At 44.1% G+C, this 13,628-nt stretch overlaps 1 protein-coding gene and 1 non-coding gene across 2 annotated transcripts; one reads left to right on the forward strand and one right to left on the reverse strand.

The window, feature by feature from the left end:
• The first annotated feature begins 128 nt into the window (after positions 1-128).
• Positions 129-229, forward strand: LOC114636986. Its single transcript, XR_003713719.1, has one exon. It is a non-coding gene; the product is annotated as a small nucleolar RNA U13 (small nucleolar RNA).
• A 2,395-nt stretch (positions 230-2,624) lies between these two features.
• On the reverse strand, positions 2,625-6,890 carry Hspa5 (heat shock protein family A (Hsp70) member 5). The gene is made up of 9 exons (XM_028785099.1): positions 6,812-6,890; positions 6,512-6,729; positions 6,175-6,406; positions 5,666-5,803; positions 5,235-5,347; positions 4,760-5,150; positions 4,380-4,617; positions 3,936-4,103; positions 2,625-3,542 (listed from the first exon to the last, which is right to left on the reverse strand). The coding sequence occupies exons 2-9, from the start codon at positions 6,631-6,633 to the stop codon at positions 2,980-2,982; spliced, it is 1,965 nt and encodes a 654-aa protein (XP_028640932.1). The 5' UTR covers positions 6,634-6,729; positions 6,812-6,890; the 3' UTR covers positions 2,625-2,979.
• Between the last annotated feature and the right edge of the window lie 6,738 nt (positions 6,891-13,628).

The raw sequence follows: 13,628 nt of genomic DNA on the forward strand, positions 1-13,628 counted from the left end.
TGGTAGCTGCCAACTCCCTGTAATTCCAGTTCCAGGGGATCCAGATGCCTGATACTCTGCAGGCAAAGCACTCATACAAATAATCTAAATTTACAAAAAAAAAAGTACAGACAAGAGCAGTGTGTAAGATCCTTTTTTAGTTCGTAAACAAAGCAATTGGGTGTTCACAGAATATGTACCTGGCCTCCCCTAAACCTTGTTCAGACATTGGCACATTACCCATCTTAGAAAGAAAGAAAAGCGTGTGGTAGTGCAGCTATGTATTTTTCCCCCCAAAGGAGTGCTGGCAATCGGGGGACAAAGGATGAAGACTGACTTGTTAATCATCCCTGGACCCAGTGTGAAGCAGTACAAATCAATTTTGACACTTGACTTGGCCCCAGATACTTGTCTGTTAGTGTTTCAGACAAAAATCTGACAGCCTAGGCTGGCCTCAAAGTTGTCATCCTCCTGCCTCAGTGTACTAGGATTACAGAGATGCTATCATGCCCCTCTTCCCTTTAGAAAGGGTAAATGGGAGTAAGACAGATCTTGATACATAACCGTGAACTTGCTATAATCCTCCTGCCTCAGTCGGCCTCCTGAGTGTAGGAATTGATAGCATGAGCCACCAAGCTGAGTTCAAAATGTATCAGATAGATAATGCACAAAAAAATGAAGCATAAGAATTAGACAGGATTTCGAGGCCAGCCTGGTCTACAGAGTGAGTTCCAGGACAGCCAGAGCTATACAGCGAAACCCTGTCTCGAAACCGCCCCCTCCCAAAAAAAAGAATGTAACAAGGTTGTTGTCAGGTCCCCACATCTACCATTCTTAGTAAATTAATCTGACAGCTGGTTGCCCAGTTAAAAAACACCCATCTTTGGCAGTACTAAATTTCATGTTGGCACTAAACAAAACTCATTGTTCAAGACGGTCTCAAAAAATGAACAAGTCAATTAAAACAAAGTATACTTCCATCATTTGGTTCTAACAAAAGATGGCTTTTATACACCTTTATGAACAGCACATCATTCTTAAACTCAAGTCCTTGACCATATTTGGCCTTAGACATTTAAGTCTTGTGAGTAGTAAGTAGTGAGAGCATTCTACTGCCCAACTGAGCCAAGTGTCCAGTCTGCAAGATCATGATAAACCCCAGGGACTGTGCTTACGGCTGGGGAGGACAGGGCTCAGATCTTAAACAACCAAGCTGGCTTCTTGATCTTGGGAAATGCTAACAGCAGAAACATATTGCCTTATCTCCTTCCAAATGTAATGTTAATAGAGTTGCAATGCACACACAAGAAAAATCTTCATTAATCATATGGATTACCTAGATCACTACTTTCCAGAGGGAGCCAATCTAAACTATCAACCAGTCCCTTTGACTATGAACTGACACTTGTAATCTCAGGATTACCATATATACTCTACCATAATACTACTAAGACCATTTTAGAAAAAGGGGTTCTGACCAAATTAGGCTTCAGAGCATGTTTTAGTTCATGAACTATGTCAATGAAACTAGGCCTCCAGCCTGAGCCACTACTCCCAGTAGGTAGTACTGGGTATCAAATCCAGGGCTTCATGCTAGATAAGTGTTCTACCAATTGAGATAAGTAAATCCTCAAGCTGTTAAATATGCTTTTTTTTTTTTTTTTTTTTTGGTGGTGCACGCCTTTAATCCCAGCACTTGGGAGGCAGAGGCAGGAGGATTTCTGAGTTCGAGGCCAGCTTGGTCTACAGAGTGAGTTCCAGGACAGCCAGGGCTATACAGAGAAACCCTGTCTCGAAAAAACAAAAACAAAAAAAACAGCATCTTTTTCTCTACATAGCCCTGGCTCGCTGGGAACTCTATAAACCAGGCTGGCCTTAGAGATCCTCCTGCCTCTGCCTCCCAAATGCTGCCACCATATACTTTCAACTATACATCTTCAAATACAAATTACAAACTAAATACCACCCAGTGATACAGAGTACTTACCATATCAAGAGCCTGTGGCTACAACACAAAATGTATTTCAACTTTTTTCCAGGCCAGAGGATTATTAACACTAGGGCTTCACACTAGTGCTAGGCATTGCCAGAGTATGCATCAGCCTCAGTTCCCTAGACTGGGCTTGGACCTGCCATGCTCCTGCCACAGCCTGGAACATGATCAATTCATTAAGAGATTCCAGGAAGCCCCACAGCACTACTTGTAACAAAAGTCAGAAAGGGCCATGGTGGTGCAGACTTTAATCTCAGTACCCAGGAAGGAGAGACAGGTGGATCTGAGCTCAAGGCCAGTCTAGTCTACAGTCTTGAAGTTAGAGGACAGCCAGAACTACACAGAGACCTTATCTTGAAAAACTAAAAACCCAGAAAGCAATTTTACAAAGGGGAAGTATGATTTCAACCATGTTCAAGAGAACTGGACTTGGGCGCCGTAAAATAGCCCTTGCCTAGGGGAGCAAACAGCAAACATCTTTTATAGCAAACATCTTGCTATAAAGCTAGACAAATTCCCCAGTAAGTGGTACCCCACAGTATCACTAGCCCCCCTTCCCTGCCCACATAAGAAAGACACACCTGAGAATCCAGTCTTAAATTTTAGTTATCTAAAATAAAAGATGGATATAATTACAAGCTTTTCACAAAAATTAGACCAGTGTAAATAACAAACATTTATTGGTGTCACTTATGGTAGAAAAAAGTTCCTACACCACATGTGCATGACCCAATTGTTAAATAGAACATATCCAAGGTGAACACACACCCTGACCCAGCTTTTCTTCAATTTTTAAAATAGCCAATTCCTCCTCTCCCTGACCCCAAGACATGTGAGCAACTGCTAATGAAAAGCAGTAAACAGCCACTTGGGCTATAGCATTTTCAACTCCACTCTGAGGTGAAGATTCCAATTACATTCGAGACTTAAGTTCTCTCAATTTTCTCCCAACGAAAGTTCCTGAGTCCAGTATTTACAATTATTACAGCTCTAGCAGATCAGTGCACCTACAACTCATCTTTTTCTGATGTATCCTCTTCACCAGTTGGGGGAGGGCCTCCACTTCCATAGAGTTTGCTGATAATTGGCTGAACAATTTCTTCTAGTTCCTTCTTTTTAGCTTTAAAGTCTTCAATGTCCGCATCTTGGTGGCTTTCCAGCCATTCAATCTTTTCCTCTACAGCTTTTTCCATGGTTTCTTTATCTTCAGAAGAAAGTTTACCTCCCAGCTTTTCTTTATCTCCAATCTGGTTCTTGAGAGAGTAAGCATAGCTTTCCAATTCATTCCTGGTGTCAATGCGCTCTTTGAGCTTTTTGTCTTCCTCAGCAAACTTCTCAGCATCATTAACCATCCTTTCAATTTCTTCAGGTGTCAGGCGGTTTTGGTCATTGGTAATTGTGATTTTGTTTTTGTTTCCTGTACCTTTGTCTTCAGCTGTCACTCGAAGAATACCATTAACATCTATCTCAAAGGTGACTTCAATCTGGGGTACTCCCCGGGGAGCAGGAGGAATTCCAGTAAGATCAAATGTACCAAGAAGATGATTGTCTTTTGTTAGGGGTCGTTCACCTAGAGTAAGAACACAAGAAAAACTTGTTATTGACAACCCTTAGGGAACCGGGATCTCTACATTGCAACTTGCTAGAATTTGTTGGGGAGCAAGAACCATTTACTGAGGTAAAGTAACTCAGTATTGGACCAAGAGCAGCAACTCACTGGGTGGTACTGCTCTTAACTGAATTTCAGCTCTTAAAAACATTGTAAGCCCCTCTGTCCTTGTATTCCAAAAGCTAGTGGACGTGAATGCTAAGTACTGAATCTAAAGTTCAACACTGGTCCAACTAATCACCTCTTCATTTGAATTACAAAAGATACTTCTTTCCCTGGGGAGTATAATCATACTGTTAAACCCAAAGTCACATTATTTCAAAACATGCCATGTTTGTGAATGTAAGTAATTACCTTCATAGACCTTGATTGTTACAGTTGGCTGATTATCCGAAGCTGTGGAGAAGATCTGAGACTTCTTGGTGGGTACCACAGTGTTCCTCGGAATCAGTTTTGTCATGACACCTCCCACAGTTTCAATACCAAGTGTAAGGGGACACACATCAAGCAGTACCAGGTCACCTGTAAAAGAAAATTAATCAGGTTTGGTTAGTCCTGTGAGCACTACCAAGCAATCTCCCAATGAACGCTGCCATCTTCCCCACTGTCATTTGCTGAGGCTCTAACCACAAACACTTTAGGCTGCTGAAATGAATTAGCAGCTGCTAATGAACTTAACTAAGCCTGACCTAAGTTGTCATCACTGTACCTTTCTTCCCTGTTACTCTTAACCCTACAGCTTCCCAAAGCAACAGTCAAGCTTCTCAAACATGTAAAGGTGCAGTGACAACAACCTACCTGTATCTTGATCACCAGAGAGGACACCAGCCTGGACAGCGGCACCATATGCTACAGCCTCATCTGGGTTTATGCCACGGGATGGCTCCTTGCCATTGAAGAACTCTTTCACCAATTGCTGAATCTTTGGAATTCGAGTAGATCCACCAACCAGAACAATTTCATCAATATCAGACTTCTTCAGATCAGAATCTTCCAACACTTTCTGGACAGGTTTCATGGTAGAGCGGAACAGGTCCTAGCAAAAAAAAAAAAAAAGAAGAAAAGAAAGGCATGGTTACTGTGGTGCTGACTACCCAGACATAGTTTAGTTATCCTGCATTCAGGTATCCCAAATTTACCCACTAAGTAGATCCCATTAGCACTGTCAAGGAACACACCATGTTCAGCTCTTCAAATTTCGCCCGAGTAAGGGTCTCTGAGAAGTCTTCTCCTTCGAAGAAGGACTCAATCTCAATTCTTGCTTGATGCTGAGAAGACAAGGCTCTCTTAGCCTTTTCTACCTCACGCCGGAGTTTCTGCACAGCTCTGTTGTCTTTTCTAACATCTTTACCAGTTTTCTTTTTGTACAGCTTGATGAAGTGCTCCATGACCCGCTGATCAAAGTCTTCCCCACCCAGATGAGTATCTCCATTAGTGGCCACCACTTCAAAGACACCATTGTCAATGGTGAGAAGAGACACATCGAAGGTTCCGCCACCCAGGTCAAACACAAGGATGTTCTTCTCTCCTTCTCTCTTATCCAGGCCATAAGCAATAGCAGCTGCTGTACTGTGTGTATGAAGAGGAAAGCTTGGTCAGGTTCACATTCCCCCTACTTGGCAAATATGCTGGACCTCTGAGTCCTATACTTACGGCTCATTGATGATCCTCATGACATTCAGTCCAGCAATAGTGCCAGCATCTTTGGTTGCTTGCCTTTGGGCATCATTAAAGTAAGCTGGTACAGTAACAACTGCATGGGTAACCTAGGAGGACAACAAAGACGATTTAAATATACTGTGTTGTTACTTCTGTCACTGATAATCAACTAGTGAAACCTCAACAGTTTCTAAGCCGGCTTACTGCTAAATCATACATTTTTGTCATGAGAATTAAAAGGGGATAACTCATGAAGACTGACTAGCATTTACTTTGACCTCCCACAAAACATTAAATCATTAAGCCTAATAAAAGTTGAAGCCATTCAGATTAAAAGATTTCAAACTATGAAGGCTTCCCTAGACAAGTCATCAAGGGGGAACAACTGCAATCAAACACTTAACACTGTTCCACACGATGTTTACCTTCTTTCCCAAATATGCCTCAGCAGTTTCCTTCATTTTAGTGAGAACCATGGCAGAAATTTCTTCTGGGGCAAATGTCTTGGTTTGCCCACCTCCAATATCAACCTGAATGTATGGTTTAGTTTTCTTTTCAACCACCTATGGCATAAAGTAATTTAAAGGTAATTTTTCTGAAGTGGAAACAATGGCATCACAAACGATGTAAAAAAAAAAAAAATCAATTTCCTCTCTCCCATAGCTTGATTCATCTCAGTCCCTTAGGGGGAATCTCAACTAAAACTAAGCACAGCTATACTGTAGACAGACCGACAGTTTTAGTCTGTTTCAACTTCTAGACATTGAAACAGTGTGTCATGTTTTATAACAAACTAAAAACTATATGTAAAACCGTTACATAAATTCCGGCCACATCCTTTTAAGTAAGTCCTTTGAACAGTGTTTTTCGGCCAAGTCTCAACCCCTAAATACTCCCGTCACCCCATCAACATGAGGAAAAAACCGGATCCGACCTTGAATGGCAAGAACTTGATGTCCTGCTGCACCGAAGGGTCATTCCAAGTGCGTCCGATGAGGCGCTTAGCGTCGAAGACAGTGTTCTCGGGGTTGGATGTGAGTTGGTTCTTGGCCGCATCGCCAATCAGACGCTCCCCTTCAGGAGTGAAGGCCACATACGAAGGCGTGATGCGGTTGCCCTGATCGTTGGCTATGATCTCCACGCGGCCATTCTTGAACACACCGACGCTGACGGGAAAACCCCACAGAAAAGGAATCAGCACCTCACTTTCTCACCCTATCCCCGGAGGCCACGCCCCACTCCCCCCACCTCCGCCGACGAAAGCCACTTACCAGGAATAGGTGGTCCCCAAGTCGATGCCGACCACGGTGCCCACATCCTCCTTCTTGTCCTCCTCCTCGGCCCGCACCGCGCACAGCAGCAGCAGCGCCGCCGCCACCACAGTGAACTTCATCTTGCCGGCGCTGTGGACCAGTCGCTCAGCAGTCGGTCAGGAGTCTCAAGAGTCTAGCAACAAGCTGTAGCCCCGAAACGCGACGACGGTTCTGACCTGAGGGCGACAGGGGCCTCAGGGTCAGGAAGAGCCACTAACCAGACTCAGGGTAGGCCTAGAAGCAGGCCGCCGCGCTTACCTCTCACACCCGCAAATGCCCAAGTCTCTCCGTCAGTGTTGTCTCGGCCAGTATCGAGCGCGCCGTCGCCGACTCGGCTTATATATCCTCCCCACAGCCCCGTCGTGGAGGCCTCCGATTGGTGAAGTCGCTACTCGTTGGAGGCCGCTGATTGGTCCATGCCACCAAGCTGGCCGCTGCCGATTCGAAGCGGCCTCCTCCGCAACTCACGTCACTGCTACGCCCCCCGGGCTGACTCATTGGCTACTGGTCATTCTTAACGGCCGCCAATGAGAGGCAGCATCCGCCCTGAGCGTTGGTCCTATTGGTTCAGCAGCTGCCTGTCCGGTGACCTCTCACCCCAAGACCGTTTCCGCCGGTAACCGTCCAGGTCCTTCCCTCACTCCGGGGCCCCCCGGGACTGGAGCAGCGTCTGCGTGTCAGTTCCCTTGGGGCTGTGGGACTCGGTCCTGCCTTTCTGTCTCTCACCCCGAAGAAGTACGCGGCCTTTCTCCTCCTAGATTCCCTCGCATCCTGAGCTGCCCGACCTCAGCTGTGATGCTGTGATCGTCCTTCCCAACCTCCACACGTTTTGGGTGTCCCAGCGTTCAGGCCCTGTTACTTACCCGGCCTGCACGTTTCGAGCTGGGGACCTGATCAGGGTTCTGTCTCATTCTGACTCTTCTTAGCTAACCATGTTTCTCCTTGACCCCCAGGCTAGCTGCATGTGTCTTTCCAGGCCTTTCTAATTTCCTTTTCCCGGGGTTAAGTTTAAGGATTGACCTGGCCAATTGCACTAGTCCAGAGCCCCTCTCCGCTGCGGATATTCTGTTTTATGGTCAAACGAGCTCTCTCTCTCGCTCGCTCTCTCTCTCGTTACCATTTTACCAGTCCCTTCTTCCTTCTTGACACCATCCTAACCCCCTAACCTGACTAATATTGCTAAAGGCATTTAGCAGACAAAGTCTTGCTGATGCTTTACTATTGTATAATAGTATGTTAGGGGACAAACAAAACAGAAGCTGATACTTAAGCTTATTGTGTACTTCATTGTTTCTTTTATTTGTTTATTTTGAGACAAGGCTTTGTACACAAGGCCCAAGCTGGCCCAAACCTACTGATCCTATGTGTTTTCCATGTGTCATTTAGTCATAATCACTCAATTCTTGGTAGGTCTTTTGCATTTTCCAGAAGAGACCATTGAGACTAAAATAGCTAGAATGATTTGATTGGTGAGTGCTGAGGGTAGAACTCATAACCTGGTGGATTTTACTCCGTAGTTTATGCTATTGATTTTATTTTTTTTTTTAAAGATGGACTCATGCAACCCCGGCAGTCCTCAAACTGTGCAGCAAATGACTTTGAACTTGTGATCCTTCTACCTGTACCTCCCAGGTGCTGAGAACATTGAGCATAGGCATGCACGACTATGGAACTTGAACCCAGGACTCTGTGTGTGCTAGACAACTGACTTCTGTCCCCAGGACTGGAGCTCAACATATCTAACAGAGCGGCCTTGAACTCTTAGGTCCACCATCTCTGCCTCCCAAGTGCTTATACACATGCTTATGGAAGATACTTAGGCCATTTATTACAGGCAGGGAGTGGCTCCAAAATTCCTATCAAATGTATTCTGAGCTTCCTAAGTACACTGTGCAAATACTACTGAAACATCACATACACAGTTCACTAAAATGTTGAGCCTGTGAGTCAGTGTTCAGGAATTCTTTTCCTTTCTCGTTCTTCAAAGGTTGTTAGTGACTCAGTCAACTCCATCCTTGCTATGGAAGTTGCATCATACAACTCTTTCAGTAAGGCTTGTAATACTGTCATAACATTGATCTTCCTTTGGGTTGCATCAGACTAGTATCAAGATAGAAATCATTAAGCTGAAATTACTGGTCCACACCTTTAGTCCCAACACGTGGGAAGCAGAAGCAGGGGATCTCTCTGAGTTAGAGGCCAGCCTGGTCTACATAGTTCAAGGACAGCCAAGACTGCATATTGAGACCCTATCTCAAAAGGGAAAAAAAAATGAAAGTTACATTACAGCTTCAAGTCATTTCAAGCATGTCTGTATATATCACAGCAGTCTGTTTCCACTAAAATCAAAACTGTTTCATCCTGTCTCTTGATTAATGGAGGAAATGCTTGCAACTAATTTTTCTAACATTTAGAAACATGATACCCGAGCCAGACTAGTGTCACAGGTCTGTAACCCCAGCTATTCAAGAGGCTGAGGCAAGAGAATCACAATTTCAATGTGTACCTGGACTACAGTGTGAATTCAAGGTCGGCCTGGGAAATTTAGTGAAAACCTTGCTCAAAAAGTGAAAGCAAGCTGGAAACACAGCCCTGTATTAAAGCACTCGCCTTTAATTAGCATAATTGAAGCTCTATTCTCTATCCCCAGTCTCAGTCTCTGTCTATCTCTCTGTCCCTCTGTCTCTCTCTCTCTCTCTCTCTCTCTGAGTACAAGGCTAGCTTGGTCTTTTTAGATTGACTTCCAGGCTAGCCAGGCTACATAGTGAGATCAATTTCAAAATAAATAAAATTCAGAATGTTATATATTCTATAGTATATATTATGGCATATTGTAAGACACAATCATTATGGTGTTAATCATTATTCATGGGCAGAAGTTATTTGCTGAATGTTAAAGGCATAAAAGCCACTAGGATCAGTGGATACTCTCTCTTTACTGTTTTGTTTTGTTTTAAAGATTATTTTATGTATGTGAGTACACTGTCACTGTCTTCAGACACACCAGAAGAGGGCATTCAGATCCCATTACAGATGGTTATGAGCCACCATGTGGTTGCTGGGAATTGAACTCAGGACCTCTGGAAGAGCAGTCCATGCCCTTAGCCACTGAGCCATATCTCCAGCCCCTTGTTTTGTTTTGTTTTGTTTTTTTTAAAGACAGGTTTCTCTATGTATTGCTGGCTGTCCTGGAATTCTCTTTGTAGACTAAGCTAGCCTTGAACTGACAGACATTGGTCTACCTCCACCTCCTGAGTACTGGGGTTATAGTCCTGCACGACCATACTTGGCTTTGTTTTGTTTTTTTGCAGACAGAGTTTCTCCCTGTAGCTCTAGCTGTCCTGGAACTTACTCTGTAGACCAGGCTGGCCTACAACTCAGAGATCCACCTGCCTCTGCCTCCTGACTGCTGAAACTAAAGGTGTGTGTGCCACCACCATCCAGCTTCTGTTTTGTTTTTTGAGACAGGATCTCTCTATGTAGCCCTAACTGTTCTGGAGCTCCTTATTTAGACCAAGCTGGCCTCAAACCCACAGAATCCTCCTGCCTCTGCCTTCATCCTAAGTGCTGAGAGTGAAGGTGTTTGTCACCATGCTCAGCTTTCTTTTCATATGGAAGCATTTTCCCACCATGTTTTAAAACTTAGGAACTGGGGCTGGAGAAATGGCTCAGTGGTTAAGAGCACTAGCTGTTCTTAACCAAATGGACCCTGGTTCAATTCCCAGGACTCACATGGCAGTTCACAACTGTCTATAATTTCAGTTCCAGAGGATTTGATACCCTCACACAGACATACATGCAGGCAGAATATATCTATCTATCTCTATCTATCTATCTATCTATCTATCTATCTATCTATCTATCTATCTATCTCTGAATCGAAGGCCCAGGAAATACTGAAGTTTACCCAAGGGATCACACCTGAGAAGTGGTGAACTCATGGTTTGAGCCATGGAAATTTGATTTTGTTGTCATTGTTTGGTTTAGTTTTATTAACCATAAATTGTGTATCTGTGTATGTGTATGTGCACATGAGTACAAGTACCCTTGGAGGCCAGAAGAGGGTGTTAGATCTCCTGGACCTGGATCACAGGCAATGTGGGCCACCTAACATAGGACTAAAACTCAGGTTCTCTGGAGGAACAGTGTAAAATCATAACCACTGAGCCATCTCTCCAGCCCATTTGCTTTTTGAGATAGGGGCTCTCTGTGGTCCTGGCTGATCAAGGATGAACTTATACTCCTGACCTTTCTGAATGCACCTCCTTAACTGCTGCTTATGAGGTGGGAAAAGTTTGATTTTTTAAAAAGGTTTATTATTTTATGCATAGGATGCTTTGCCTGCTTGTATACTTGTGTACCACATGTACCCTTGGCAGCCAGAAGAGAGCATCAGACCACTGTAACCTGCCATGTGGATACTTAAAATGGGAACTTCTTCCAGAGTAGCACATACCCCTAACCAATGAGCCATCTCTGTAGCCCTGGAAAGTTTGATATCTAATCTGGGTAGTGTAGGTTATTATCTTTAACTTAAGGCTCAGTGAACAGAAAACAACTGCATATTTGTGATGGTTTGCGTGTGTTTGGTCCAGGGAGAGGCACTATTAGGAGGTGTGGCCCTGTTGGAATAGGTGTATCACTGTAAGTGTGGGCTATAAGACCCTCATCCTAGCTGCCTGGAAGTGAGTATTCAATTAGCAGCCTTCAGATGAAGATGTAGAACTCTCAGCTCCTCCTGTACCATGCCTGCCTGGGTGCTGCCATGTTCCCACCTTGATGATACTGGACTGAACCTCTGAACCTGTAAGCCCTCCCAATTAAATGTTGTCCTTTATAAAACTTGCATTGGTCATGGTGTCTGTTCACAACAGCCAAAACCTAACTAACACAATATTTTATAAATATTTTGATAAAGAATTACAGGCTTTTATCTAGTCATTTAAAGCAGCTCATTTCATCTGTGCTTCTATGAAGAAGAAAAGACATTTCAATTGGTAACAAAGCTAAGCTAGGGTAGGACAATAGGCTCAATATCGTTTAGGTCCTAGTTTAATCTATGGATTTGCAGTTCGAGGGGCTGTTTGCCACTAGGTTCATCAATCTTGCTGTCCTTTTTGGGGGTTCTCTGGTCTCTGCTGTCCATCCCAGGCTGGAAAGCTGGAATCATAGAAGAATGCTACAGTCTTGCATTTGCTGTTTGTTTTGGAGACAAACTCACACTTGCACAGCAGATGCTTTTATACACTGAGCGATCTCCCCAGCCCAGTTGTCTTCTTACCTGTGACGGGAAGAGGACGATTCGTGGGAGTCAGTACTCTCCTTCCAGCATTCATGCTTCAAGGATAGGATGCAGGTGGTTGGCCTTTGAGGTAAGCAGCTTTACACACTGAGCCATCACACTAGCCAGCTGCTTGCTAGCCCTTCCAGCCTTCCTTTATTAAGACAAATAAGGTGCCATTCTTTAGTTCAGGCTGTTCTGGAACTCACTGTGTAACCCACACTGGCCTAAATCTATGGCAGTCCTTCTGCCTTCGATTCCTGGGATTGCAGCAAGAACTACCATGCCTTTGTCTATTCAAACACTAGACAGAAATGAAAGTCGATTAGAGCCACACACAACTAAGGCTAAGAAATACATAGTGTATATGTACCTCATGCTAAAAGATAGGCAAGACGGGGCTGGAGAGATGGCTTGGTAGTCTATAGCACTTGCTGCTCTTGCAGAGGATCTGGGTTCAGTTTCCAGCATTCATATAGTGGCTCACAACTATCTGTAATGCCATTTCCAGGGGATCAACACCCTCTCTGGCCTCTGAAGACACTAGGCACATACCCAGTGCACATACACACATGCTGGCAACACATTCATATACAGAAAATAAAATCTTTTTTTTTCTTTTTGGTTTTTTCGAGACAGGGTTTCTCTGTGTAGCCCTGGCTGTCCTGGAACTCACTTTGTAGACCAGGCTGGCCTCGAACTCAGAAATCCACCTGCCTCTGCCTCCCAAATGCTGGGATTAAAGGTGTGAGCCACCACCGCCCGGCCAGAAAATAAAATCTAAAGAAAGAATTTTAAAAATAAAAAACAGGCAAAGATGGGGCTGTGGTAGACTACTTGTCTCAAGTAAATGCACCTAAAGTCTGTGTGTGTGCGTGCGCGCACGTGTTTTGAAAGACAAGCTGGGCACCCGGTATGGTGTCTGTGGGCCTTTAATCCCAGCACTCAGGAGGCAGAGGCAGGTGGATCTCTGAGTTTGAGGCTAGCCTGCTCTACAAAGCTAATCCAGGACAGCCAGGACTTATTACACAGAGTAACCCTGTACTGAAAAACCAAACTAAACCAAACCAAAATGAAAAACAAGCTCCATTTAGTGGTACATTCTTGCAATCCCACCCAGCACCTGAGAGGCCAAGGCAGGAAGATAATGAGTTCAAGGCCAGCTTGGACTACATGGGGAGTCTCGTTTCAAAAAACAGAACAACAATAAAAAAAATGAAAAGGACAAGACTACAAATTATGTTTGAAGAAACATACTGAAGGGTTAAAAGTCCACTTAATTTTGTATTTAAATAGAAGATGAAATCTATGTGAGGTTTTTTTTTTTTTTAATTTTATTTAACAATGTATGAGTGCTCTGCTGCATATACATCCACCTGCCTGATGAGGGCATCAGATCCCCCATAAATGGTTGTGAGCCACCATGTGGTTGCTGGGAACTGAACTCAGGACCTCTGGAAGAGCAGCCAGTGCTCTTAGCCGATGAGGCATCTAACCAGCCCATTTTAATGTAAAAGAAATAATGAGGGGCTGGAGAGATGACTCAGCAGTTAAGAGCACAGACTGCTCTTCAAGAGGTCCTGAGTTCAGTTCCCAGCAACCACATGGTGGCTCACAACCATCTGTAGTGGGATCTGATGCCCTCTTCTGGTGTGTCTGAAGACAACTACAGTGTACTCACATACATAAAATAAATAAATCTAAAAAAGAAAAGAAAAGAAAAGGTTGAGGTGTACCACTGCCTTTGTTTTGAGAAACAGGATCTCACTATTCAGCCCTGGTTGGCATGGAACC

This window comes from Grammomys surdaster, unplaced genomic scaffold (assembly GCF_004785775.1).
Source record: "Grammomys surdaster isolate TR1022 unplaced genomic scaffold, NIH_TR_1.0 125098, whole genome shotgun sequence".
NCBI classification, from domain to species: Eukaryota; Metazoa; Chordata; class Mammalia; order Rodentia; family Muridae; genus Grammomys; species Grammomys surdaster.